The sequence below is a fragment of the Alternaria incomplexa genome (genome assembly GCF_024043165.1).
Source record: "Alternaria incomplexa strain BMP 0042 chromosome Unknown scaffold_6, whole genome shotgun sequence".
Classification (NCBI taxonomy): Eukaryota; Fungi; Ascomycota; class Dothideomycetes; order Pleosporales; family Pleosporaceae; genus Alternaria; species Alternaria incomplexa.
This window is the reverse complement of record NW_026249855.1, coordinates 1,544,070-1,568,077: the sequence shown is the minus strand read 5'-3', so window position 1 is coordinate 1,568,077 and position 24,008 is coordinate 1,544,070. Positions and strand designations below refer to the sequence as shown.

At 52.4% G+C, this 24,008-nt stretch overlaps 9 protein-coding genes across 9 annotated transcripts; 3 read left to right on the top strand and 6 right to left on the bottom strand.

Moving 5' to 3' along the window:
- Positions 1–100: 100 nt before the first annotated feature.
- On the bottom strand, positions 101–769 carry J4E90_005096 (uncharacterized protein; the record flags this gene model as incomplete). Its single annotated transcript, XM_051434654.1, has 1 exon — positions 101–769. One exon carries the CDS (start codon positions 767–769, stop codon positions 101–103), a length of 669 nt encoding a protein of 222 aa, XP_051291910.1.
- Positions 770–1,820: 1,051 nt separating this feature from the next.
- On the top strand, positions 1,821–2,816 carry J4E90_005095 (uncharacterized protein; the record flags this gene model as incomplete). Its single annotated transcript, XM_051434653.1, has 3 exons — positions 1,821–2,098; positions 2,159–2,485; positions 2,537–2,816. The coding sequence occupies 3 exons, from the start codon at positions 1,821–1,823 to the stop codon at positions 2,814–2,816; spliced, it is 885 nt and encodes a 294-aa protein (XP_051291909.1).
- A 455-nt stretch (positions 2,817–3,271) lies between these two features.
- J4E90_005094 (uncharacterized protein) lies at positions 3,272–5,126 on the bottom strand (the record flags this gene model as incomplete). Its single annotated transcript, XM_051434652.1, has 2 exons — positions 3,272–4,472; positions 4,519–5,126. The coding sequence occupies 2 exons, from the start codon at positions 5,124–5,126 to the stop codon at positions 3,272–3,274; spliced, it is 1,809 nt and encodes a 602-aa protein (XP_051291908.1).
- A 3,692-nt stretch (positions 5,127–8,818) lies between these two features.
- J4E90_005093 (uncharacterized protein) lies at positions 8,819–9,665 on the top strand (the record flags this gene model as incomplete). The annotated part of the gene is made up of 3 exons (XM_051434651.1): positions 8,819–8,986; positions 9,373–9,399; positions 9,462–9,665. The coding sequence occupies 3 exons, from the start codon at positions 8,819–8,821 to the stop codon at positions 9,663–9,665; spliced, it is 399 nt and encodes a 132-aa protein (XP_051291907.1).
- Positions 9,666–10,628: 963 nt separating this feature from the next.
- J4E90_005092 (uncharacterized protein) lies at positions 10,629–11,387 on the bottom strand (the record flags this gene model as incomplete). The annotated part of the gene is made up of 1 exon (XM_051434650.1): positions 10,629–11,387. One exon carries the CDS (start codon positions 11,385–11,387, stop codon positions 10,629–10,631), a length of 759 nt encoding a protein of 252 aa, XP_051291906.1.
- A 2,852-nt stretch (positions 11,388–14,239) lies between these two features.
- On the top strand, positions 14,240–14,918 carry J4E90_005091 (uncharacterized protein; the record flags this gene model as incomplete). Its single annotated transcript, XM_051434649.1, has 2 exons — positions 14,240–14,471; positions 14,536–14,918. 2 exons carry the CDS (start codon positions 14,240–14,242, stop codon positions 14,916–14,918), a joined length of 615 nt encoding a protein of 204 aa, XP_051291905.1.
- Positions 14,919–15,043: 125 nt separating this feature from the next.
- Positions 15,044–16,320, bottom strand: J4E90_005090 (uncharacterized protein; the record flags this gene model as incomplete). The annotated part of the gene is made up of 2 exons (XM_051434648.1): positions 15,044–15,804; positions 15,858–16,320. 2 exons carry the CDS (start codon positions 16,318–16,320, stop codon positions 15,044–15,046), a joined length of 1,224 nt encoding a protein of 407 aa, XP_051291904.1.
- A 291-nt stretch (positions 16,321–16,611) lies between these two features.
- Positions 16,612–19,836, bottom strand: J4E90_005089 (uncharacterized protein; the record flags this gene model as incomplete). Its single annotated transcript, XM_051434647.1, has 2 exons — positions 16,612–19,786; positions 19,829–19,836. 2 exons carry the CDS (start codon positions 19,834–19,836, stop codon positions 16,612–16,614), a joined length of 3,183 nt encoding a protein of 1,060 aa, XP_051291903.1.
- Positions 19,837–21,403: 1,567 nt separating this feature from the next.
- Positions 21,404–23,989, bottom strand: J4E90_005088 (uncharacterized protein; the record flags this gene model as incomplete). The annotated part of the gene is made up of 1 exon (XM_051434646.1): positions 21,404–23,989. One exon carries the CDS (start codon positions 23,987–23,989, stop codon positions 21,404–21,406), a length of 2,586 nt encoding a protein of 861 aa, XP_051291902.1.
- Positions 23,990–24,008: the final 19 nt, after the last annotated feature.

Genomic DNA, 24,008 nt, shown 5'->3' with positions numbered 1-24,008 from the left:
ATATTCACCGAAACCTGAACCAGCGGTCCCCGAAGGCGCGGTACACAATGTGGCCCTGAATCATAGGCGAGTTATTGAACACATCCAACAACTCGCAAATCTATTCCATAGTCGGACCCTCGGATAGCACATGGTACCAAATCTGATCCCGAATCTCATCTGGTATGGATTCGAGGGTCAGACGCCGAACATGATCGCTCTGGCTTCCATGCTGGCTACTCTGGGAGTGTTGGCGTTCGAAAACCGGTTTAGAAGAACAGTGTATTTCCTGCGCCCTGAAGTCAACCCGAGAGAAGACTCCGCTTGATGCGACTCCTGACTGCAGGGCCTGGAGTTGAAGTGCTTGACCTGTGGAGAGAAATTGATCTACTGTAAGACTGCGGGCTGGGTAGGGTAGCCTCAGAGTGTAGAACCGCGTCATTTCCATGAAGTCTGGTGGTGCCCGTACTTCGTAAATGTATGGGCCCGGGTCCGGCCGCGGCTGTGTGACTAAGATACGAAGATGCGCCGCATGCACATACCGTTTGACAGGCAATGGGTGAAAGCAAGTGTTCTCGACGATATGTTGGAGACGCGCGTTGTAGTGTTTCGCCCATTCGTACTCGAAGTCGAAGGCAACCTTCTTGCACGACAGAAGGAGACCGGCATAAGGTGCGAGATTACCTGGGCCAGGTGCTTTCGGAGCGGCGGCAAGAACGTATTTGTAGACCTTGACTTGGAGCTCGGCGGGAAGAGTCAAGAAGCCATCGGGCTGGGTTGCGGCGGCCATAGTGAGTTTGCGAAAGGTACGCGGTATGTGTTGAGGGGTTTGTTGTAGGTTGATAGGACGATCTTCTGTGTTTTGCAGTCAATAGAGCACGGAATATATATGCGAAGTGGTAGCCATAGGCAGCCGTGTATGCACCGGCATATTCACTACGTGCATAGCGCAATAACGATGCGGCTACTGTCTTATACCAACCTTTCCTTCGGATCTACAGTCTTCTTAACGCAGTAACGATTCCGTCATACATTCTTCATAGAGCTCACAGGCATTAACACCACTCACTGTGGTACTTGTCTAAAGCTTCCTAAGTCAATTGGTGTAGAGTATCGTTAGAAAACAGGATTGACGACAGTAGTGACAGTTCTAATGGAAATGAATATACAGCTAAGGAGTTGAAAAAGAGCCCGAGACACGAACGATGAATCGGATAACATATCCCTCTCGAACGAGAAGTATTGTAGACCATGGTCGAGTACGGGAACCACCATTTCGACGAACAACCCTGGTAAACCACCGTAATCGACTTACCAACCCGACCAATGTACACACTCAAAGTCCCTCACGGGAAGACTTGAAGCCCGCGCGCGAAACCCGAACGAAGCATCTCAGACAAAAGGAATCGGGCAGCATACCGAGGGTCTACAACCCGGATTGGCATCCGTAGAAAAGAGTGGGGAAAGCTTATGCACGACATGTTATCTATTGCCTCGACTCGCATAGCGTGATCCTAGCTACCCGCAGCACGGGACCAAGCGAACGCAGAATACACCAGTTGGATTGGCTTATATCTTCGCCCATCTAGGAAGCGGAGAAACAGTGAAAGGATAACGGGTTTCCCAAGTTGCGATTTCGTGGTTGAGCCGCTGTTGCACCGCGCTCTCACTGGTCGGCATATGAGCTAGATAGCGGGCCAGCAATTTCACTTCCTAGTTCGCCACCGATGCTTAGGACACATTAATACCTCTTACCTGAGTTGCGATAGAGCTTCCAACCTCGCAACCCTTGGACCATACTACCGTGTTACTCGTTCTCGAATTCATTCCGCCGACGTGAAATGGCGCCACAGACGTCAATACCTCTAGCTGCGAATGTACTCGGGACCATTGGAACAGTATTCTGGTGCGTCCAATTACTACCGCAAATATACCGGAACTGGAGAACCAAGAAGACAGATGGACTGCCTGAGTCCATGATGCTGCTATGGTCAATTAGTGGAGTGCCCTTCGGAGTGTACGCCATCGCGCAGCAATTCAACGTCCCGCTTATCGTCCAGCCGCAGTGCTTCTGTGTGTTGTGCGGTGTTAGTTGGGCGCAGTGTCTTATTTACAGCCGGTGAGTCCATCGAAATGAAACGACATTGCCTGTCAAGATCGGACGGCTAACCAGGATTAGGAAATGGCGAACCTGGACTGCATCTCTTCTGCTCTTCGCTCTTCTCGTCTTATTCGCAGGGGTTGAAGTTGGTCTTGTTTATGCTATCCGACAGCCATACGCCGACGGGTTAGAGTGGCCAGTCCTGTTGATCGGCATCGTCGCCTTTCTCACTCTCATCTCAGGCTACATACCTATCCCATTTGAGCTACTCAAGAGACGGGGCCGTGTCGTAGGTATAGACTTCATCTTCTTGGCCATCGATTGGAACGGCGCGTTCTTCTCGCTGATGGCTCTCGTAGCCCAGAACGAGTTTGACGTGCTCTTCGGGACCATGTACGCATTATGGTATGTATCGTGGGAATCATATTATCAGTGAATAAGACTAACGATGCTTAGCTGTGCCATCGAGATGAGTATGGTCGTCTCACACTGGGTCTGGCTGTTCCGAACTCGTGGGATCCGTAAACGCGCGAAAGAAGCTGGCGTGAAGTTCGATGAGTTCGAGGAAGCAATAACCTGGCAGGCTAAGGGTATTGATGTCGAGAAGAAGATCTTGCGCTTCTTCTCGAAAAAGAGCAGGCTCGAAGAGAGTACATACACACATGGGAATGGTACGGACACCCCTGTCAACCCGGAGGAGATAACCCCAAAGACAGTCCCGAATGCGGTTGTATAACAACACGATGGCGATAAGACAAACTTATCTTTGTCTCTAAGGAGTATTGGTTGGATTTGGTGGATACAGTCCCGTTGTTCCGCGTGTGGACGAGATGCTTTCGGCGCAAACCTAGCTAGGCCGCTGGGTCGGCGAGATGTTCTTTGGTGGCGTCCGCAGTATGAAGGTACATGCGCTCTTCGTCACAAGAGTGCTTGTGCTGTCGCACCAGCGGTCGCGTCATTGTATTGGTATAAAATAACAAGGAGTTTAGTGTTCGTGGTGTCTCGAGAGGAAGTCGCGCAACAACGGCAACAGCAGGGCAGATTCGATTATGTAACAGCCAGCACAGATCACAAGGCTTGGGATCGCCATCCGTCACCAACATCTTCACGAGAGTAACACACAATCAATTCATGAACATTAAGATATCATTATGCCGTATCGTCTGTATTACTAAGAAACACAAGCGACGCTCAAGCACCTCCGGCGCTGCGCGCACTCTGCCTGCGGTGCATCGCGTACCTGTTCTCGCCACCCGGAACACCGCGCACCACACTACCCCTGCGAGAGTTGGGCATCGAGCCGCCCTGCTGCGCGAATGAGTTTGCGCGAGAGCCGTACATGCCTGGAAGACTGCTAACACGGCGGCCACCAGTCTCGTCACGAGCAGCACTAAGTTGCTGTGCGAAGGGACTGCGCTTCCTGAGTTCAGGACCCTTCCAGTAGATGACGTAGACCGAAACTACGAGAAGAAGAGATATAGCAAAGAGGATCGTGGACGCGTACGCGAGATGGTTTTCTCCGCCAATGTTGGAGAAGAAAGGCGTGGCGGGGAGCGTGAGAACACCAGCGAGGAAGTCACGAGCCCAGCCGTTACCACCAGTCGCGGAGGCTGAGTAAGGACCGTACGCGCAGATCATGTAGTCGATGGTTGCCATGTAAATGGCGTAGTTGGCGATACCAATGATTGCTGATCCGATCAGAGATCCTATCCAGTGGATTGGTGGGCCAGTGCTTGTCCAAGCGAAGATGATGAGACCGATAGGAAGGCATGGCGCGGTATACAGCAACCACCAGAGACGCGCCTCGTATTGAGACCTCTCGTCATCGGGGTGGTCGCGACGGAGGCGCTCGTTGCGCTTAATAGCCGGGAAGAACGAGAACCACGCGATAAAGTAGCCGATACCGATAGCGATGAAGGTCAGTCCAATAGCGTAGGCGGAGAAGTTCCATTGCTCGTATACGAGTGCGTATGACTGCAGGAACATGAAGATGATGGCATCGGAGAAACCAGAGAGCAGGGAGAGAACGAGCACGATGGGTTCCGTGACGAACATGCGGAAGGGACGGATCCAGGTAACGAGAATCTCGTGGACACTGAAACGTTCCTTGAACGTCTTGAGCTCGTTGGGTCCCCAGATGTTTTCGGGCTTGCCGTTCTTCTCGCCTTCTGTGCGGCGCTTCTTAGCGATCCGGTCCATGAGGACGGTGGTACGGGTTTCGGGGACGAAGATGGCGTGGGCGATTTGGACGGCTCCACCGAAGATCAACTGAATCCAGATGTTCCACCTCCACGCGAGGAATTGTTCGACGAAGCCACCCGCGATGGGTCCGAGGACCGAGCCGCCGACGGAGGAAAAGACGATGAACGCAACGGCGTATTGTTGGTTGTCACTAACACTGTTAGCATGAAACTCGAATGAAGGCGCGAAGTACTTACGGTTCCCACATGTCCGCGACCATGGCGAGAGTGACTGAACCACCTGCAGTAGAGAGACCGCCGAGTGCACGGAATCCAAGGATGGTACCGAAGTTGGGCGCAATGCCCACGGGAATTTGCCAGATGTTGACAAAGAAGAGACTGAGCTGGAGGATAGGCCATCGTCCTAGCTCTTCACTCCAGGGAGCCCAAAGCTCACAGCCGAACGCGTACGTGATGAGGAAGATAGCTGCACCCAGACGCGCTGCCTGCTTGCTGACGCCGAACTCCTCAGAGATACCCCCGACGGCGTTGCTGTACAGCGAGGTGTTGAAGTTCATGCTGACCTGCACCATGAAGACGATGCTGAGAATGGTCCATTTTTTCCATGTTGGAAAACAAAACCCGAGTTCATCGTAGCAGTCTTCCTCGGTGATTTCGTAGCGATCGTAGGTGCCGTACTTTTCGTAGTGTTCTTTGTCGGCGGCGGTGATCGCGTGATCGGCCGGGTTCTCAGTGTGGTTAAGGTCACCGTCGGAAGCGCTCTTCTTCTCAGCGTCACCAGCTTCGTTCTTGTTGACGGTGTCCATGTCGTGGATTTCGGGCTTACGCTCTGCTGCAGACGCCATGTTGTCGACAGCAATGCGCTTGGGCGGGTTGTTGGTAAAAAGTAGTCAACCCGGGAACCAGTTGCGGGGACTGGGTGGGAGAATCTGGGGTAAGATGATAAAACCCAGACGTCACGCAGGCGGAAGAAGCAACTTATAAGACGCGCAGTGAATCCAGAGGCGCGAGTGCACGCTCCGAAGAGCCCAATGCACACTGTGCGCATCACAAGGCACGCGCTCGAATCCTCGAAACGTCATATTACAGCTTCCACGGCTGACAGGGCTTGAGCGCTATGGCGCGTTGGTGCTAGAGGCCGTTGGACACTGTCCCCGGGACCTCTCAGACCAGGCGATGTAGCATTAAATATGGGTCGAAACTTAAGTGCGCGTCGACCGAAGCGAAGGTAGTATTGGCTTTGGACAGACGCGCGGGACGCCTTGCCATCTCCTCATTGTCGGGTGTACACCGAGTAATCGGTAGAAGGTGTGCTACGTCATCCTTGACTGCATTGCAAGTCTTATCTTCGCACGATTCCCACACCACAGATGGTTTCGCGACACCTGATCTTGGCTTTTAAGCCTCCAACACAAGGCCTCCGCCCGCCCTCTAAGCATCAAAAGAAGGCAGACCAAGCTGCGCCGATCGTCCGCGCCAAGCTGCGCCACGCGTCTTAGCCTTGTTTATCGAAGTTAAGAATGCGACCCGTGACGTCAGCTCGGCTACCGTCTCGAACGCCTGGCGCCTCGCCCCCATGGCACACCGGCTGCCGGTGCACGATTCACTCCTCCGCGGAATCTCCACTATCGATTTCTCGATCCACCTCCGACCTGCCCCGACATTTGCACGTGGGGCCTGCAACTTGCTGACTTCCAGACGGTCTGCCACGCGAAAACACGTTATAGTGGCGGTCGGCTTTCCCTTTTTGGATGCTCCGACAGCTCCGAATGGCCCACGCGTGCTTCGAGACGCGTTGTGGGTAGGATGAGGCTCAAAATTTGCATATGGACGCGCCTAGTAGCACACATGAGGAGCGAGAAATTTTACGGCCCGATGGTTCGCGATGTCAAAGTCGGTGTCCGACTGAGCATCCCGATGCACGCGCTTGACCCATCGGAGGTGGAGTAGGGTGATATTCGTAGCCTGTTGAGTAAACACGTTACCGGATCATTCAGCATTTGAGAATGTGCCGATGCACCTGATCTCGAGATCATGGTTGAGTTGGTACCGAAGAAACTGTACGGAAGCGAACAAACCAAGCCGGCTCTACCGCGACTTGGGTATTTGATAGCATTACTGATCCTGATCAAGCTCACGTCGCGCCCGTGAGACTCCAAACGATCTAGTGTGCATAGATCACTGCATTTTCCGACTACCGGCATGCGACCCTTTGAAACTACCGAGTCGCGACCGAACTAGTTCCCTGAAATGTCATTATACACTCTCAGCCAGGTCGCAAATCCTGTTCACTGTCCATTCCAGGTCGGATCCATCACCTTTGTGAAGTTCTTCCAGATCCGGTGATCTGCCGCCGGCTCGTCTGTCGCCCAATCTGGATCGTTTTCCAGCTGTTGAAAAATTTCTTGCTGCATTCTTTTTCTCTTTTCCCCACCTTCGTTCCAATCTTTCGAGATCTTTGTGTAGACCTCGCTCAATTCCTGTCTCTTTATCATCAACATGTTGTACCTGTCCTTGAATACTCCTCGCAGTTCTGTAGGCAGTATATCGAAGAGATCATCCCCTGCTCGAGCGCAGCCATGTGACGTAGTCGCTGCATGTATCGTCCATTCGCCAGCCTTTGTAAATCTCACCGAGCATTCGGGCTTCGGGCATTCGAAAGCATTGCTTTTCCCGTTATCGAAGTGGTGTCGGTCCAAGGCTTCTATGACGAGAGGCCAAAACGCGCGTTCTTGGAAGATGATCCTATCCAAAACAAAGCTGTCTTTCTCAAACTGCCCGACTAGACCGCGAAATAGCCGTCCAGGCACTAGTACTTTGTTATTACGCGTTGTCGCATCAAGATATTCCCAGCCTCCATCTCCAAGAGGCCGAAAGTATACATTTCTCCACTGCGGCTTCTCCCTATAGCTGTACAAATCGGTCTTCCAATTCTCACCTTCCCCTCGCGTCTGCATGATGACTGCCTCAGCGACGATGTCTTTTGGAGAAGCTCGTAACAATACTTCCAGGCATAGTGGCACCTTCTCGACTTCCTCCATGACGTCGCAGAGCATCAAATTCTGATTGAACACTACCCTCTTAGCTGCCGGGCATCTCTTCTTCAATGAAGACCAAAATCCAGCCACAATGTCTTGTTGCACGTCTTCTAGACGGAATGATGCCTTTGCTTCTTGTTTCGGCCAAAGCCAGTAGTGCAGGCAGCTGTACTCAATCTCTACGTTCTGTACATAGGCAAGGAACGTGAGGTCGAGACAAGTACGACCAGGATAACCGCCTCCAATAATCCAATGACCACTCATGAGGAAGGAGGCATCGGGATGTCCCCAAAATAGCTTTGATGACTCGATGCGTAGCATCGATGACGTTCTCATGAGCTGCCAAAGGGTTGGTATCGAACAACATGAGATGATACGAAGCTGAAGTTCGGTAGGAAGCCTTTGGAATGAAGAGAACCCGGTAGGCGATGATTGCGACGTACTGTTGCCGTCACGATGCCTCACATACGCAGAGAAGAAGACACGTTTTTCGCCACCCCAGTTCATTCCTAGGTCCCAATTGAGTGGCTGCGTCCATGGAGGTCGAGGGAGTAGGTTAAGCAGATTGCCAACACTTGATCGATGCATTGTGGCAGGTCTAGGGCGAAGGCTGCGAGGCTCGGGGTTCTCTGGTGGTAACAGCTGCCTACCTGTGGGCGATGGCGGGGGCCAATGAGAGCTCAGAGGCCTTAGCGCCGATCACCCGCGGGGTTGTCGTTGGGGCAGCCGATGCCATCCTCTGAACTTCAACATTAACCAGACGCACTCTCTATACTCGGACCACCTAGGAATCTCCACAACTCTTGGTTGATGCACTAGGTGTTGTTTCTCCAAACGTCTTCATGGAGCACACATTTGGGTAGGTCACCAGGTGTCGCGTCTTCGTACGACTTCGGATTTGAGGTGAAGGAAGGGCTGCATACAGACGGGCCGTCCAGGTGATGTTGACTCAATATGCAACTCAGTTTACGAGAGAGATACGCTTGTAGGACGAGGGTTAGCTTCCTCCAGCTTCGCCATAGTAGGCCAAAAGGAAGAAAAGCTGGGTATCACGAACATCTGATGGAGTATCTGGGAGGGCTAGCGGAGGCCTGTCTCAGCATTTCCTAACCTCAAATGATTACATTGATTTAGTACCCCACATCACGAGTCTCTACTACAATCACTGATAAGTGAAAGCGACAGGCCAACATATGTTATCAACCAGCTTTCTCGCGGCGTCGTTTGCGCGAAAGCATGTGCAATCGACTGACTTCTCATACGTGACACAGGAGTCGTGCATAGGCCTCGGCTTCACTAACGATCGGAATGTTGGCAAACGGGCACTCACTTGTTGACCCTGGAATTAGCCTGCCTTTACCTTCTACTCTTCTCAACATATGAACCTACGCTCCCGTTGCGATCCTTACCTCTTACTTCTTCCTCCACCACCAAGTCAAATCAACTCCTTCCCAATCCGACTCATCACTTCGTCCTGCTACAGCAACCTCGCACCCACAATGCGTTTCCTCATCCTCTTCCTGACGCTGCTTTCGGTTGCAGCAGGCTTCACTCTGCAAAAGACTGATGGCACCACGATCGAGCTCAGCGATGAGCCTATGGTCATCGACGGCATCTCCGAGGCTACCGGCGTCAGCACTGCAGGCATTGGCAATCCTCCGGCTGCTGTACGTGCACACCACCACCTATTGCTCAGTTTCCTAACTGCCATCTAGGTATACCTCTATCAAGAACTCAACAGGCAAGGCAGGCGAGCTAGTGCCTACCTATGCTCTACAGGGATGAACGGTTGCCTAGCGGACGGCGCGTGAGTGTACTGAGCCAGTCTACTTCACCATGACTAACATATCTAAGCTCTGAGCCATGGGCTTCTTCGCTCACTCTACAAGCATGTCCCGATGGCTCACCAAACGCGGGCAGGACTTTCGCATGTTTCTTCTTCTCGTAGGTCTTATCGAGCAGACTCATCTGCGGTAGGAGAGTAACGTTAGCTAGCACACCGACCTGCGACTATACTTCTAGGTTCCTTTGGACACGCACATCTATCGACCAGCTCACGAAGTCGACGCCGAAATTCGATGTGAGTACCAATGAGTCATGACGTCGTGAAAGAAGCGTCTCTTTACTGACTACGGTGAACAGAAGATGATTAGGTCTATGCAGTGCTTCTGGGATAAGGATGCTCACGTCGCTGGAGTTGATGCTCGTTCTGAGCGCCACTCCGACATCGAAACCTTCTCCAACGTTGGCACGGCAGACATCGGTACCGCAGACACCAGCGCCGAAGATCCGCACTTGGTATGGCACATCGTCGTCCTATTGATCAATTCGCTGATAGCCATTTAGCTTGCCCTGTTTGAACAAACCAATTACCAAGGTAGCAGAAGTGTCGCCTACTCCTGCTCCAAGGGCGATCTGGGTTGCAGGAACATCAGGGAGTGAGCGCACCAACCTACGCCCGTCCTGTACCGTTGCTGACACATTGTAGGGACAACCCTTGGGCTTCCTCGGTATCCTTGACACAGTGTCCTGACGGTTACCAAAATGCGCACAAGTCGTTCCGATGCGACTTATTCCAGTAAGTCTCATCAAGCAGGCTCACAAGTGATATAAGGCTGACCCAAGCTAGGACGCGGAACTGCGAGGTTATCAACCAAGATAACCCGTCTCACAACACCGGCCGATCTATTGAAGATCTTTATCCGTACGGATTGGATGTGAGTGCTCTAGACATCTGGCCTCTTTTGTCAAGGACATCTGAACTAACGACAATGAACAGAACAGGATCAAGTCTGTCAACTGCTACTTCGGCGCGCTACCAAATTCCCCACCCTAAAGCTAGAGAGACTACTATACGTCTAGTATATGGCGCATCGGAATCCATCTTTTCCAGCCTTAGCTGCTCCAGACGTTCATTCATGTAGCTGTCAAGATGACACAGGCCTTATACAATGCAAAGTGCACAAGCACTCGCCACTAGGAAAGATAAAATAAGATTCCTAATGATGCATAATTTCCTTCCAAGCTCAGACTTTAAACATCGTATTTCTCGCAGTTTTGGGTCTACAGTGGTGGGTACTGAATCGCGGTGACAAAAGACAGGGATCTTGTTTTCCCTCGCCTGCACCTTCATCAAGCTTCACGTAGACGCCACTAACCCACATCTGCGCTGCCTGTACCGCGACGCACATCAATGTATACCCCAGCCCTCACTATTGCACCCATCCACTGCTCTTGTGAAGTCGTAATCGCATGCAGCAAAAGGCCCATCGATAATTACTTTGCCGCGCCATGTCTGTACATTTTCTCTCATACCTGCGGCTCCAACACCCATATCAAACCATACTCATCCATGATACCGACATCGAGTTTTTTGGAGGCTGTCGATCCGTGCAACGCCAGAAAGTCACATGAAAAGTCCTGGATCAACTCCTTCAAGCCCTCCAGTTCCGCACGACGACCTTTAAACACGTTGAATCGAACCTTGGTCAAATGACCACAGTCGGCCAAGCCATGCAGATGCAGACGCTCGAAGATCTCAGCACTGGTGCTAAGTTTCTTCTCTGTCGGTCCGCGTTCCGACCATTTATAAAGATGTGGTGAGACCATGTGGAACACAACTGTCTTTAGCGCGGTGCACACCTTGATCAAAGGTATAGCTTTGCTGAAGTCGTCACAGAAGTCTCCGTAATAGGCAAATTGAACATGTTTCAACCATCGTAGTCCCTCATTGGCTTCTCCGAACTGTGATAGGAAAGCTTCAAGAACTGGTGAGTCGTCACTGTTGTCCATGAAGATTGTTTGGTATCGCAGGTAAAGTCGGGAAGCGATGATGCGCTCGAGCTTGTTGGTGAAACAAATCGCTGGGAAAGAGTCCTGAAGTGCGTTCTTGCCGGGAATGTCGGTGGGAATGTCGGTAGGAACGTAGAGTTTGTTCCTGAGATGGCCGCCAGCGAACATGGCGTGCTTGTATACAAGCTCCTTGACCTCGAGAGGAAGAGCGACGAAATTGAACGGTTTGTTACCGGGAGTAGCTTGGCAGACAGCGGCGGAGCTGGTGAGCGACATGTTGGCGACAAATCCCGTGGTACCGGATTGTGCAAAGATGTGTTGGGGTAGGCGCCGTCCAGCCAGACGCTTTTCGTGAGTAGATAGACAATGGAGAGGGGTGAGGGCTGCTGAAAGGCTAAATAATAGCGAGAAAAGGTCGCAACGAAATGACGATCACGCGCTGTTTCGTGCACAGACTCTCGGGCGCTGGTCGTGTCGCGGAGGTGAAAGATCGCAACCAGGGACTTGCCTGCAGGCACTGCAGTCTGTCGTACAGTAACTGAGAGCTGCAATGACAGCGATGTTCAAAGACGCGAAGATTCAGACCAAATTGCCACTCACTGAGTCGGAGCTGTTGCTGGCGTAGGCTTGGAAGGTGCTGCCCAGAGGGAGAGCAGCCCCAGATCACGTGAAGACGTGCTTACTCCCTTAGTCTCTTAGCGTCCGCCATGGTCCCACATCCATGTCCAGATTTGCATCAATATGATCGCACCTCATACAATCTGCCAAGTTTTCTGTCGATTCATCCAGAAATGTCAATGCCGTTCCCCAAGCCCTCTGGCCTACACAGGCATTTCATGCAGAAGCACAGACTGCCGCACCCAGATATACACAGCCACGCCAGCTTTCTTGAACGTATCCCAGGCTTCGTGATTGATGTCCACGTCAGCCTCAAACAAGAGGGAAAGATCGAGACACGAGAAGATGCCGTATTTGAGCCGGTGTTGAAGGGCATCTTCGACCGATGTGGGAGAAACTGCGCTGGTGCACAGTAGACTAAGCTTTTCCAAACTTGGAGGTAGTTTACCCTCCAAAGTATCTGTAGATGGTTGAAAGGGCAAAGTAAGCTCTCGTAGGCGGGTGAACATGCTAAAGTCCGATACCAACCCAGCAGGATTAACTGGGAACCGACAGTGTAGGAGTTCGCTATGGTCGATGGGTTCTACGGATAGCGTCTCTGGAACTGATCTAGACACATGTAGACGTTCCAATATCCCAGCAAGAGAAAGAATACCGCCATATCGGACGGGACCACCGCCGATACTGTGGACGGTCCGTGCCCGGAAGCGTAAATTGAAGTTTTGTACTTCTAACATATCATCATCAAGGTGATATAGTCGAGGTATAGCCCAATCCGGGCTTTCTCCTTGCAACAAGGAAGCGCACGCAGACAAATGGTGCATGCGTACTAGGGACGGAAACTCAGTATGGGGGAGATCTGCGAGCTCACCAATTTTCAAGGTCCTCAAATTGGGTAAGAGGTGAGTGCTATTGATCAAGAGTCCGCACTTGACATGTAGCTCGCTCAACATCGGGAAACGCACCGGGCCTATGCGCCACGGCGTGGAAGGAAAGAGAGTTTCCGAAAACTTGCGATCTGTCTCATCTGTAGGTAGGTATATTCCTTCATGTAGCTTGGTGTAGCATTCAAGCTCCAGTCGCTCTAGATTAGGCAGAATTCGAAGTAATCCGCCGTAGAGAGCTGCAGAGCGCCATCTCACGACATGCGAAAACCAATACCGCTCGGAGTCATGATTGCCCATGACTTTTTTGAGGCGGAAGACGAGCTGCTCATACACGTCCTTGTATCCCAAGCAATGAGGGCTGTCGACAATTCTATCGACCTCAACAAAACGGGCATTGTTAGTCGTATCCCAATCGATGCGTGAAGCTTCGGCCTCTTCTGCTGTCGAACCGAGGCCGAAAGGCATAGTACAGTTCACGATAGCGAGCGATATCGAGTGTATGCTTTTGAGGAGCTCAGGGCGAGCGAACAATGTGCGTAACAACATCATTAGCCGATGCCCCTCATCTGGTTGTTCGATCGTCGGTGCGGAGTAGAGATGCTCGCGTGCGACCTTGGCTTGGACTTTGCCGATGGGCGCATAGGAGGCGAGATCTTTGGAGGAGAGATGTGACGCGATTTGGAGCTCGAGCTCAGTAGGAAGGTCGGCAAAGCGAGCCATGCTGAGCGCGTAGGTGCAAGTGCGGTTGCGCGGGAGTAGGATAGCTAGTATGTCGACGTGGAGATCGCAGCGCTAAGAATGGAGACGCGTGAATGGGTATTGTGAGACTGAGCTGAGTAGCATGTTAGATCGTCCGCTGGTGTCTCTCCACCGCCATACCACAACCACACGCTTTCCAGTTAGTTTGTTACACGTATACGCCACCGTAGCGGTCTCTCGGTTGGGCTTTGTATGCTGTGAACCGCGCGCCTACCAGATCCCTGCGAGTTTTTAAGACAGGCGAAAAGGCTTACGGTTAACTCGTATGCACTCAGCATCGAAAGCTGTAGCCTTGGACCAATGGCAAACCGTGAGGAGCTTGTAGCAGAGAAGCGTGGCTTGCACTAATTCATGCTCGAGGATCGGAGGTCAGTGTACGCAGAAGAAAGGACGCGATCGCAATGTGGATTGTACGAAGGCAAGAGACGTGACGAGAAATGACGTTGAAGTGGAGCGAAGACGCGTGCCGTACACGCGCTGGACCCCTGACGCTTATCTTATCGCGTGTCTGCACGTGTCTATGGCAAATCCAACTCGCGCAGGTTGCACCTGCTATACTTCATCTCTCCCATCTCAAACGTGTTCATCAGCATACGATTCTAAGCTCTCGACATGACATCTCTGGGCAGCATCTCGACCGAGCCACCCCTCCTTCCTGTTTGATCGTTCGCACCAGCGGCGAAGCGGGGCTGCGGAGCTCCCACCTGCCCCTTGCGGGGTACACTTCATAATGATGTATAGGCTAACGACGACTTTTGAACTTCTGAGAAAGTTCTAGGCGTCTTTATAAAAGTTTATACTTGAACTAAGTACAGGAGTTCGCGTCTCTTCACAAACCATCCTCGCGTTCAATTCATCGCAAACATGTCCGCCGCTCAAGCGCTCCGCCAAAAGCAAGCCCCGATCAAAGACGGGTACCGCAGCGACCCTTCTTCCGCCGTTGTCACCCTCAAATCCACGGGCTCGCTCGACGACCATTCGATAACATGCAAGCTTTCCGATAGCTCAGCTGTGAAGGAAGCGCATAGGGTAGCCGGCCTGCACCAAAAGGCTGGCGGCGACGACCCAGCGATATCTGGCGAACTATGCTCTGGTGGTAAGCAATGTCTCTATCGGAAATACATTTGATACACGTGCTGACTTTATGCGTCGTGTATTAGACATGCTCCTCGATGCCCTCGTAGCCTGCTCAGGCGTCACCCTGAAAGCCGTCGCTACCGCTCTCGGCATACCCATCGCCTCCGGCATCGTCACTGCAGAAGGAGACTTGGACTTCAAAGGCACACTGGGCGTAGACAGGACAGCCCCTGTTGGTATAACAGGCATACGGTTGGAGTTTGCGGTCAAGTTTGGAGAGAGGGAAGACGGCAGGGAGGTCACCGAGGAAGAAATCGAGAAGCTGGGCAAGTTGACAGAGAGGTATTGTGTTGTGCTGCAGACGCTGGTACATAAGCCTACCATTGCTGTCAGGCTAGCCGGAAGTGGTGGCGGGAAAGAGGGTGACGGTGTTAGTAGGGAGGTGTCACATAAGAGCGAACTGTAGCTGCGTAATGTAAGTTGTTTTAAGTGACGCTATCTAGCTGAATACAACAGACTACATTCATTCGTACATTCCTACATCGCTCCATATCATTCACAAGCCAATGCTTCTCCCCTTTCTATCCCAACCTATCTCATATTGATAGGATGAATCTCGCCATCATAATCATCATACATCTGATAAGGCGAAGGAACAAACCTCTCACTAAGCTTCAAACGATGCCACTCGTTGTTGTAGTACTCCTCAAAGTTCTCCGGAGACACCAGGTTCAAACGGCTCTGCAACATCATACTCGGCAGACGGTGGCCGTCCTCACCGAACTTCGGGTCTTGCAGCCTCTCGCCAGTGTAGATGATGAGGCAAAAGAGGTGCGTGGGCAAGAGCGGCTTCCCGTCCTTGCGAGCAATGATCAGAGTACCGGTCTTAGTCTTCTGGGTAGGCGGGTTGAGCATCGCCGCGTTGTGGTTCTCCCGACGGGACTCGACGTCGCGGTCGCGCCAGGAGAGCGCGGGAGGCTCTTTCCGAATGATGAGTGGAATGCCAACTTTGTCGGCGACTGGGCAGGGGACCTGAGAATCTTTGCTCAGGATGGAGCGCGGCTCGATCTGGCTCTCATATGTAGGATGGCCGAAGAATAGCTTGTCGCCCACACAAGTGAGGCGCACGGCAAGGACACCACCAGTCTTCCTTGATATGACCTCCTTCGCCCGCAGGCTGTCTTTGTAGTGGTTCTTTCTCAGGGCGTCGACGGCATGGCGGAAGTCTGCCGGTGTGCAGTTGAGATCGGAGGTTTTGCGTCTGTCTTCGGGACAATGGCAGCCCCAGGCAAGGACGTGACCTTTGCCGTGGAGTCGCGCAAGCTCAGGATCAATGTCCATCAAGCTCTTGTCTGTATAAAATCAGCATGTTTCCCGTGCAATCCATACAAAGGCATTGACTGACTGATTGGTATATCCTCCGGTAAAGGCTCTTCGAAAGATCCCAAGTTTCTGGTAAAGAGCAACCCGAGATGCTTTCCAGCGATGTGCCTCTTAGTCGTGTAATCGGTACTATCTTCCTCGAAGTATCCTATGGGGTTGTTGCGATTATTGCAGTTTACCCCATAAAACTCGAAGCCCAGCTCTTGCACGTAGGCTTTCTTGGGCGACGGAATCTTGGCGTTGTAGGTGCCAGGCTCGAACAGAGTCCACTCGAAGCGAGGCGCTTCTTCATCTTTCGGGAAGACGATGATGCTGTAGTGCTTTTGACTGGGACGATTGTTCATGTGCTCGCTGAAGGACTTGCAGATGAGCTTGTGGACTTTCCAATCGGCTTTTTGGCACCGCTTGGAGCAGTACTGAATTCCGTTGCAGGCGACACATCTGAGCTTGCCTTCGTCAGGGCACAGCGCGCAGTGGGCAACCATGGTTTTGATGAGTTCTTGTAAAGTTTCTAGTTCAATTGAGGGGAATTGAGGTGTAAGGTGTGAAAACGACCTGGCATTTCCTCGGCAACGCGGAAGTGGGGCTGACGCGTCAGGCTCCTGAAACGTGGCCCGTTTAAGCTAGTGACCACGCGCATGCACGTGAGGACGTGATATCTCATAATTCGGGCAAACCATCTAATCACCCTGTCGCGCTCTTAAGTTTGGTGCATTTGTACCGAGCTTTGAGACAACACAAAACTACGTTCGCTACACAAACTCAAAACCCGGTCATCAGCGAATCTCAAACACCATCGAAGGAATCACCCCTTCAGCACCCTCATTCTGGTGCTGCATCGCCTCACCGTCCATCATCCCATGAATGTAACACTCGCCAAGAAGCGTGTAAGAAAAGTAGCCTTCCTCGCCGAGTCTCTCACGTAGGTTCTCCATAACTTTGCTCTTGTAGTCGACCGCCTGGCTCTTTGTCAATCTCGTTCTGTTTGTGGGACGGCGCCAGCTAGGCCGAATGGTCTCTGGCATAACGGGCGGCGCATGTCCAGTAATGGGAATCGAATGTGGCAAGCTCGAACTTGTTTGTGGCGTCTCTCCGTTTCTGTGGGGTTCCTCTTTTGTCTTGTGGTCACCGTCGTATGGATCAGTCTCCCTCTCTGTCCTTTCGTATTCCTCAGTGCTGTAAGGCTCATCGTTGTCTCCATGGTTCTGAGAGTCTTCATCGCCGTACCCGTTCCGATGCTCCTCATTGCCTCTTCTCGGTGAGTCGTTTCTTCCAGGTCCCTTATTCGCTATCTCGTGGCCGCCAGCCACACCTCCGTTGTGGGTGCCGTGTTCACTCATTACGCAGTATCGGTGTTCGTCGGCCTGTCTCTCGAGCTTCTTTCTGTTTTCTCTTTCAACGAGTTCTCTGACTCCCTTGTACTCGCCACGCTGTACCTCTTTCCATTCCTCTTCACTTTTCCGCAGTGCAAAGGCGATCCGATCGGCCTTCGCTTTTCTGGCCATTTGCAACCAGCGCCTACCAGCAACAAGTGCCAGTTCGAACTCCCACCAGTCCACCAATGGTTTCTTTTTCTTGATGGGTGCAGGCCCATCCTTAGAAGCGGTAGGAGCAGTTGCTTCAGTCGTTGTTGGTGCTTCTGTAATTCTCCCCAGCATGGTCGCAGCACCCAGTGATTGTCTCCGTTTTCGTGATGTCTGTCTTCGCAGGTTTTCGTCCGTCTCCTTTTTACCTGGCCTATTCACTTTCCTTCTAGGGTACTCCTTTCGCTCATTCACCTCCTCATCAATGTGGGTCTTAAATGCGGGCCATGCCTTCTTGCGCTCTTCGCATAACCAGGATTTGAAGTCGGATGTGAATTGCTTCAAGGTGTGTAGAAGGATGCTCTCGGCATCTTGCTTGTTCTTGGCTGATATTTTGGTAGAATCAATGCCGAGCTTACGTATGTAGTCGGTGGTTCTCAGCCATGCTCGGCATAACTTTGCCATCTCTTTGTCTTTCCAAACTTCATGTCGTCGTTTACGCAAGATGTATTGCCTTAATTTCTGCACGACGGTATTCTTGACGTCGACCAGTTCTTGTTCCATCTCTTCCTCGAATACTTCTTCAGTCTTCTTGGGACATTCCCGCAGCACGACCGGAACACTGCATCCGTAGAGTATGCAGACCAAGTCGCCTTTTTGGACATCTTTCCCGACTAGCCCTAGTGTCCCGAGATCGGTACGCACAAGAGCACGGTTCCACGTGACGGCCTGCACGCGGCGACAGAACTGGGCGACGACAGAGTTGCGTTCGTACTCGATGAGCGCGGTAGTGTCGATTGCGCCGCTCTCAAGACCACCTTTTCTGAACGATTCTTGGCAAGCCCGCGAGTAGTATACGGGTGGGTTCTTGCCATCTTTGCCCCGGTTGGCGACGAGCGTCCGCCAAAACATATCAGGTGGGAGCCCTTTTCCGTCTTCCCACTCTGCAAGATCAAGCCATTCTGCGGGAATGTGCCCGTTGCGAGATACCTGGGTGACATCCTTTATAACATCCAGCTTGAAGCCGCGGACGTACATGCTGAATCGACCCTCGTCAAAGTGTCCAGGTTTCAGTCGCTTACGAAATCGGAGCGCCTTGATGTCGACGCCCTTGGTCTCAGCAGCAGAGTAGGAACTTGGAAGTCCAACCAAAGGATCGGCGTTAATGCGACTCATCTTGGGGCCGGTCAACCCCGGCCGTTGGGCCATCGCGTATGGTGCATTCGAGAGTTGTGGTACCCAGGAAGGTAATGCCATATCCCCCGATTCAGCAATCGTAGATACGTTCTGAACGGGTGCTCCCTCAGGTGGGTCAGGAAACTCGGCATGATTGGAAAGTGCTTTACGGCTCTCGCGTCCCTTGCGGCGTGCTTCAAGATCCTTCTCTCTCTTCTTCCTTCTTTGTTCTTTCTCCTTCTCCTTCTCCTTGGTATCCCGGATCTTTTGTAGCTTCCTCTCTTCGATGGCCCATGGGCGGCAAATGACATCCAACGCGCGACTTGCGTTGCCGTGAAGGGAACGGTCGATCGAGAACTGAATGAAGTCCTTGCATACATCTACGTACGGCAGTTTGTAGTCGACGTTGTAGCTCTTGCGCTGCGTGTAAACCTCAAGGCCTGCTTGAGCGCTTCTAGATGTAACAGCAGCATGTACGCTTACAGCTCGTGGCGTGGTGTCCTTCGCAATCGCAAGCAGTGCATAAATTGTGTCGTGAGGAACGGTGGTATCGAAAATGGTCAAGCTTGATACCAGATATTCCAGACTCAGAAGAGGCTGTATACGATGTCTCGAGCTACCAGATACGTCCTCTGCATGGCTTGAATGAAGGGGTGCAGATGTGTAGTCGTCTTCGCTGTCGCTTGTGTACAAAGAGGCTTCGCTATCCGAATCGGTGATTGACTCAATCTGTGCCTGAGGGTCTGGCATGGGTTGCGCTACTTCGGATTTCTTGTAGTCGCGAAACAGGCGCTCTGTCGCATCAACAAGCAGGCTGGCGCCGAGGGCAGAGACATAGTCGAAAACACTGGGAATATACTGGTACTGTCGATCTTTCTTCATAACCTCGGACAGGCGATGCGTCGCTGTTTCCACCTCCACGAAGAGTTCCACGGCAACAGCGAATTTCTTCCAAGAGATCCTATCTCTGCCGCAGTAGATGATGGGGTTCTTTGCCAAGGCCAATTCTTGAACAACCCACCGTCGTGAAAACCATGGTCTTTGCATGAGATCTAGTAACGCAACCCATTTCTTGCTCGCGTCCTGACTGTCACAGAGGGTGTCGAAGCTTCGTAAATGTGAGACTTCTTTCTTGATGAAGCGGAGTGCCATGCGACTGGACTCTGTCGCGTCCCCAAGCCAAATGCAAACTCGCGAAGCGTTGCCGTAAATTATGTTCATCATCTCGACTTGATGATTCTTCTCACCCAGGCTACAGAAGTCAGCGAGTATGGGTTGGGTATCATTGATCAACCTACTCATCTTGATCGATGCAAACCATATCAATCCATAGATAGCGGCTACGGTCCGGGTAGCGTAGTGCCTTCATCGCAGCCACGAGGTTCGGGCTCACTTTCTTGATGTATGTCTTGCGATTGCGTTGAATCCTGATCTCAGCAGACTTGCCTGCTGTGCCCCAGCACCATGACAAGGCCTCATAAGGATATTGGTGTCTCTCGTTCTCGCCTGGTGTGATCAATGCACAAAGAACTCCAGCGGCCGAAGTTTCGCTAGAGAACAGCTCAAGGATCCGAATGGTCCCCTGGCTGCGTGGCAAAGGTTGATAGCTGAAAGTGCTGTATTCACGACGATGTTTCCACGATGAGTTGCCTGTTGCATGGACATCATTGCTATCCTTGCCCCGCCTCTTGGCCGTCCTGGCCTTTTGTTGCTCTGACAAGTCGTTATCGGTGGAACTCATTGCGATCCAATTCAAAGTATGTCCGATGATAGGTACTTAACTTAGAGCAAGCGTTTCGGCTGGCTAGAGCAACCTGAAGGCCTTTATACCCGCGAGGCCGAATCAGACTCCTAGGTCAGACGCTCAGCACATCAGAGATCACCCTTCTACAGGGTGACTGAAGCGAGCGCATGTCTCCGAAAGCGTCAAACACCATTCCGGTAGAATTGAGCAATGCAAGGTAGCAACGCAATTGCCGTCCAAGATATGATTGGGTAGGCGATGCTGTTCGGTGGAAGCATGCGGGTGCAGGGTGTTCGCGCACGGCGCGTAGGTACTCATCCTGCAGTACAAGGACAAGTAGCAAAGGTTCGCGAAAGCCCGCATAGCCTTGTGGCTGATCGTCCGGCCTGGCTGCAGGAGAACAATGTTACATTGCATAACAGAGTTTTCAGCCTTGGCGCATGTTTCCAGGATCTCACATGGAGAGTTGAAGCAGAAGACAGGTTTGAGAAAAGACCACGCGCCAGCAGAGCGCTTGATGACATGTCGGGGGCCGACTTTGTCCTCGGCCTTGGGCCTGGCGAATGGTCATGACATGACACAGGGTGCCGATCAAATTAGCGAACGAAAAACAGGCGAGAATCAGCCACTTCATGAGCTTGAGAGCTGAGAAGCTGGGAAGGCTGAGAAAGCGGGATGGAAGGCCTGCTTCTGGCCGCACGAGCAGCATCTTTCGCGTGGTCAGATATAGCCATGAGCTTGCATGGAAAGTAGCGGTGAGTAATCCATGGGTATCTGTTCAGTCAGTGGTGTGCGCAAGCGATTGTATGTCGAGATTGGAGGTGCGAAAGTGTGAAGATGAGGTCCTGCAGGACAAGCCTTCATGAGGCGCACACTAGCGCGACTTCCCGCTTTCAACCAAGCGACGGCTCCACGCGCCCGCACCTGTCTCTTCGGAGGTCTGGATTTTCACTCCTTGAACGGCTGAGAAAGTGTGTAAGCAAGAAATAGCGAATCACCAAAAGCACTCATCCAGATCCGGGATTGGAGTAAGCGAAAAAGGTTATGGTGTATATTCTTTACGTATCATAGCGAGGCCAGGCCTTCGGGTCGTTATCTTTAGTCGTCCGTGTATGGGCTGCTTCATCACTTCTTACCGTTATCGATTTGGACGCGCGGGACGGCTATGGTGGAAGGAGGCTGCGGCTCAGAACCGGGTTCGATGGCTTTGGCCTGCTTCTTGAAGTGCTTCTGCAGCTGAGCTATGGCCGCATTCTCGTCTTGCTTAACAGCCGTGTGGCTTTCCTGGTCGCGATCCCTCCAGTTCGGGCCCAGAATCTCACCAAGGCTGATGGAAGCTCTGCGCTTGATGTTCCGTCTCATACGTGGGTGCCACATGTGATCGTGCACCATGCCCTTGCCGAAGAGTTGAGGCTCCCGCAGTAGCGGACTGCCCCATATCTTGTTGACCTCGTGAACGTATCGCGCATACGGGAGCGTGTTGGACCTCTCCACCACTCTGTTTTCTCTCTTTTTGGAGCGACCATGGCCGAACATATTTATGAACTGCGACTGTAAGGCCTTGAGCACGGTATGGTAGTGAACAAAGACGCCGAGATCTCGTAGATGTACAACAATTCGTAGACCTGTGCTCCACTCTAATCGGCGTAGGATCCGGCGCTGCAGCAACCGACGACGATAATGCTTCTTGGCCAGCGTGGGGCCCAGCATGAACTGTTCAAGAGGTGCATTTGGCAGGAGTCCAGCTTTGAAGCCCCAGATGATGAGACTTTGCTGAAGGGAGGGAGCGAACAGCTGTCGAACGGGATGCAACAGATTTTCGCGCTGTGTGACCGTCGTTGGGAAGTGGAAGTAGTGGAATCGTTCAGGGTATGCAGCACGCAGTTTCGCTGTTGCCGGTTCGAGAAATGGTGATTTTGGCAACGTGCTGAACTGGTAGCTGCTTCTCGGTGCATACCAGCAAAGAAGCCAGAGTAAAAGTCTTCTAAGCTCCCTAAACCTTCCAACCATGCCAAATCTGCGTATGATCTCGCGCCATTGGAGTGGAGAGATGGGGGCTAGACCGTTCTCTAGGATCATGACGAATACACGCGCGACGAAACGCAAGTCATCGAATCGGTCACTGACAGGTTTGTGTCCTCGTTGCCGACGACGCAATAGGCTGCGAATGGCCATGATTGATTCAGGCGACACCATGATGCCGCGAGCACGCATGTCTTGGAGCACTTCCACGACATGCTTCTGTCCAGAGCGTTTAATGTAGACTTGCAAGAGCAGGTTCCAAGACTCTTGACTAGAGTCATTGTGGAAGAGCGTTAGAATGGCAAGTGTGCGCTGGACCTGCGCATAATCGTCGTTGTCAAGATAGTGCTCGAGCAGCTTACGTTGCATTTCCACGTCGCCAAAGACGTCCGGATGCTGGTCGCTTTGCAGCATACTGCGCACCAGTTGCCACTTCTGCTCCATTGCGAACGTCTCCAGTGCCAAAGAGAAGACGCAGCCCTGCAGGGCAATGCCTGCTTGCCTGAGCTCTTCGAACCTCATAGGTAGCTCCTCTACCGGTTGAGTTTGCAGGGCCATGGTGAGCACAGCTTGAGGCCCAATCTCGTTGATGCCCACCATAGAGAGACCTTGTATGATCGAAGCCGGTGGAAAGGTACGCGTTGCGAACATGCGGGCGACGAACGAGTCTTCGAATCGGACGGGCGCGGTATCGGGGCCTTCCAAGCGGCGCAGAAGGTTCTCATTGTATTTTGCTGCACCCCGCCTCCACTTCTTCGTCGACCCTTTCGTGTCAAAGTAGACCTCACGAGCTGAATCCTCAACGGTAAACAGCTGGACAAGAGGATGTGACGCGACAGACTCGGACGGCATATCGTTGCGAAGAGTGCAAAGTGCATGCCATCGGCGTGCCGCAGTTATGTCATCCTTCTCAATGAGGGCTGGCACCACCTCGTCGTAGAGGTCCCGCTCATTGCTGTGCTCGTATATCTCCATCAATGCTTCGTATGCGCCGTGCTTGTAAGTCGATCGTCCCTGATGTGCCAGCTGCCGTAGGGGAAGCCGCTGAGGCTTCAGGCTCCTTTGAATCGCGTAGTGATACCTCAACGCGGGCGCTGTTCTCCTCGGAAGCCAGTGGCTCATGACCAGATAGTACAGACCAGGGTATGTCTTGCCTGTTTCGTGAAACAGCTCCTCAGCGTGCGCTATCGCCTTGTCCGTGATCAGGTGGTTCTTCACAAAAGTTCCCCATAGAAATGCGGCATCGGGTGTGTCTTCAGTGGGTAGGCGGTACCCTCGATGGCGGAAGTTCTGCCAGACATTGCGGACACCCTTTTTCCCGTGCAGTCTCTCTTCGCTTGCAAGGATAGCGGCGAGTTGTGCAGGATCGTCTTCCCTTTGGGCCACACGTACGGTGTCGTTTTCGAAGATATCTACGGTCGGTGCGAGGGTATCACTGGACTCGTCACGCTGGAGCGCCTTGAGCACGTGGTCTCGGACTGCCGCGTCTTCGCTTGCATCCTTCAATCGCCTCCATTTCAGCTTGGGTGGAGGTTTCGGCTTGGTCGAGTAGTTGCGGCGGCGTGCTACTGGCGGGCAGCATTTTGTCGCCGCGGAACAGGCTGCGGGGAGTTCAGGGGCATTGACGATGGAGCGCAGGAGTCGCAGGGCTGACGGGCTGGCGAGGAGCCTGTCCAGAGCCGGTGGCATCAACAAGACAGGGGCGAAG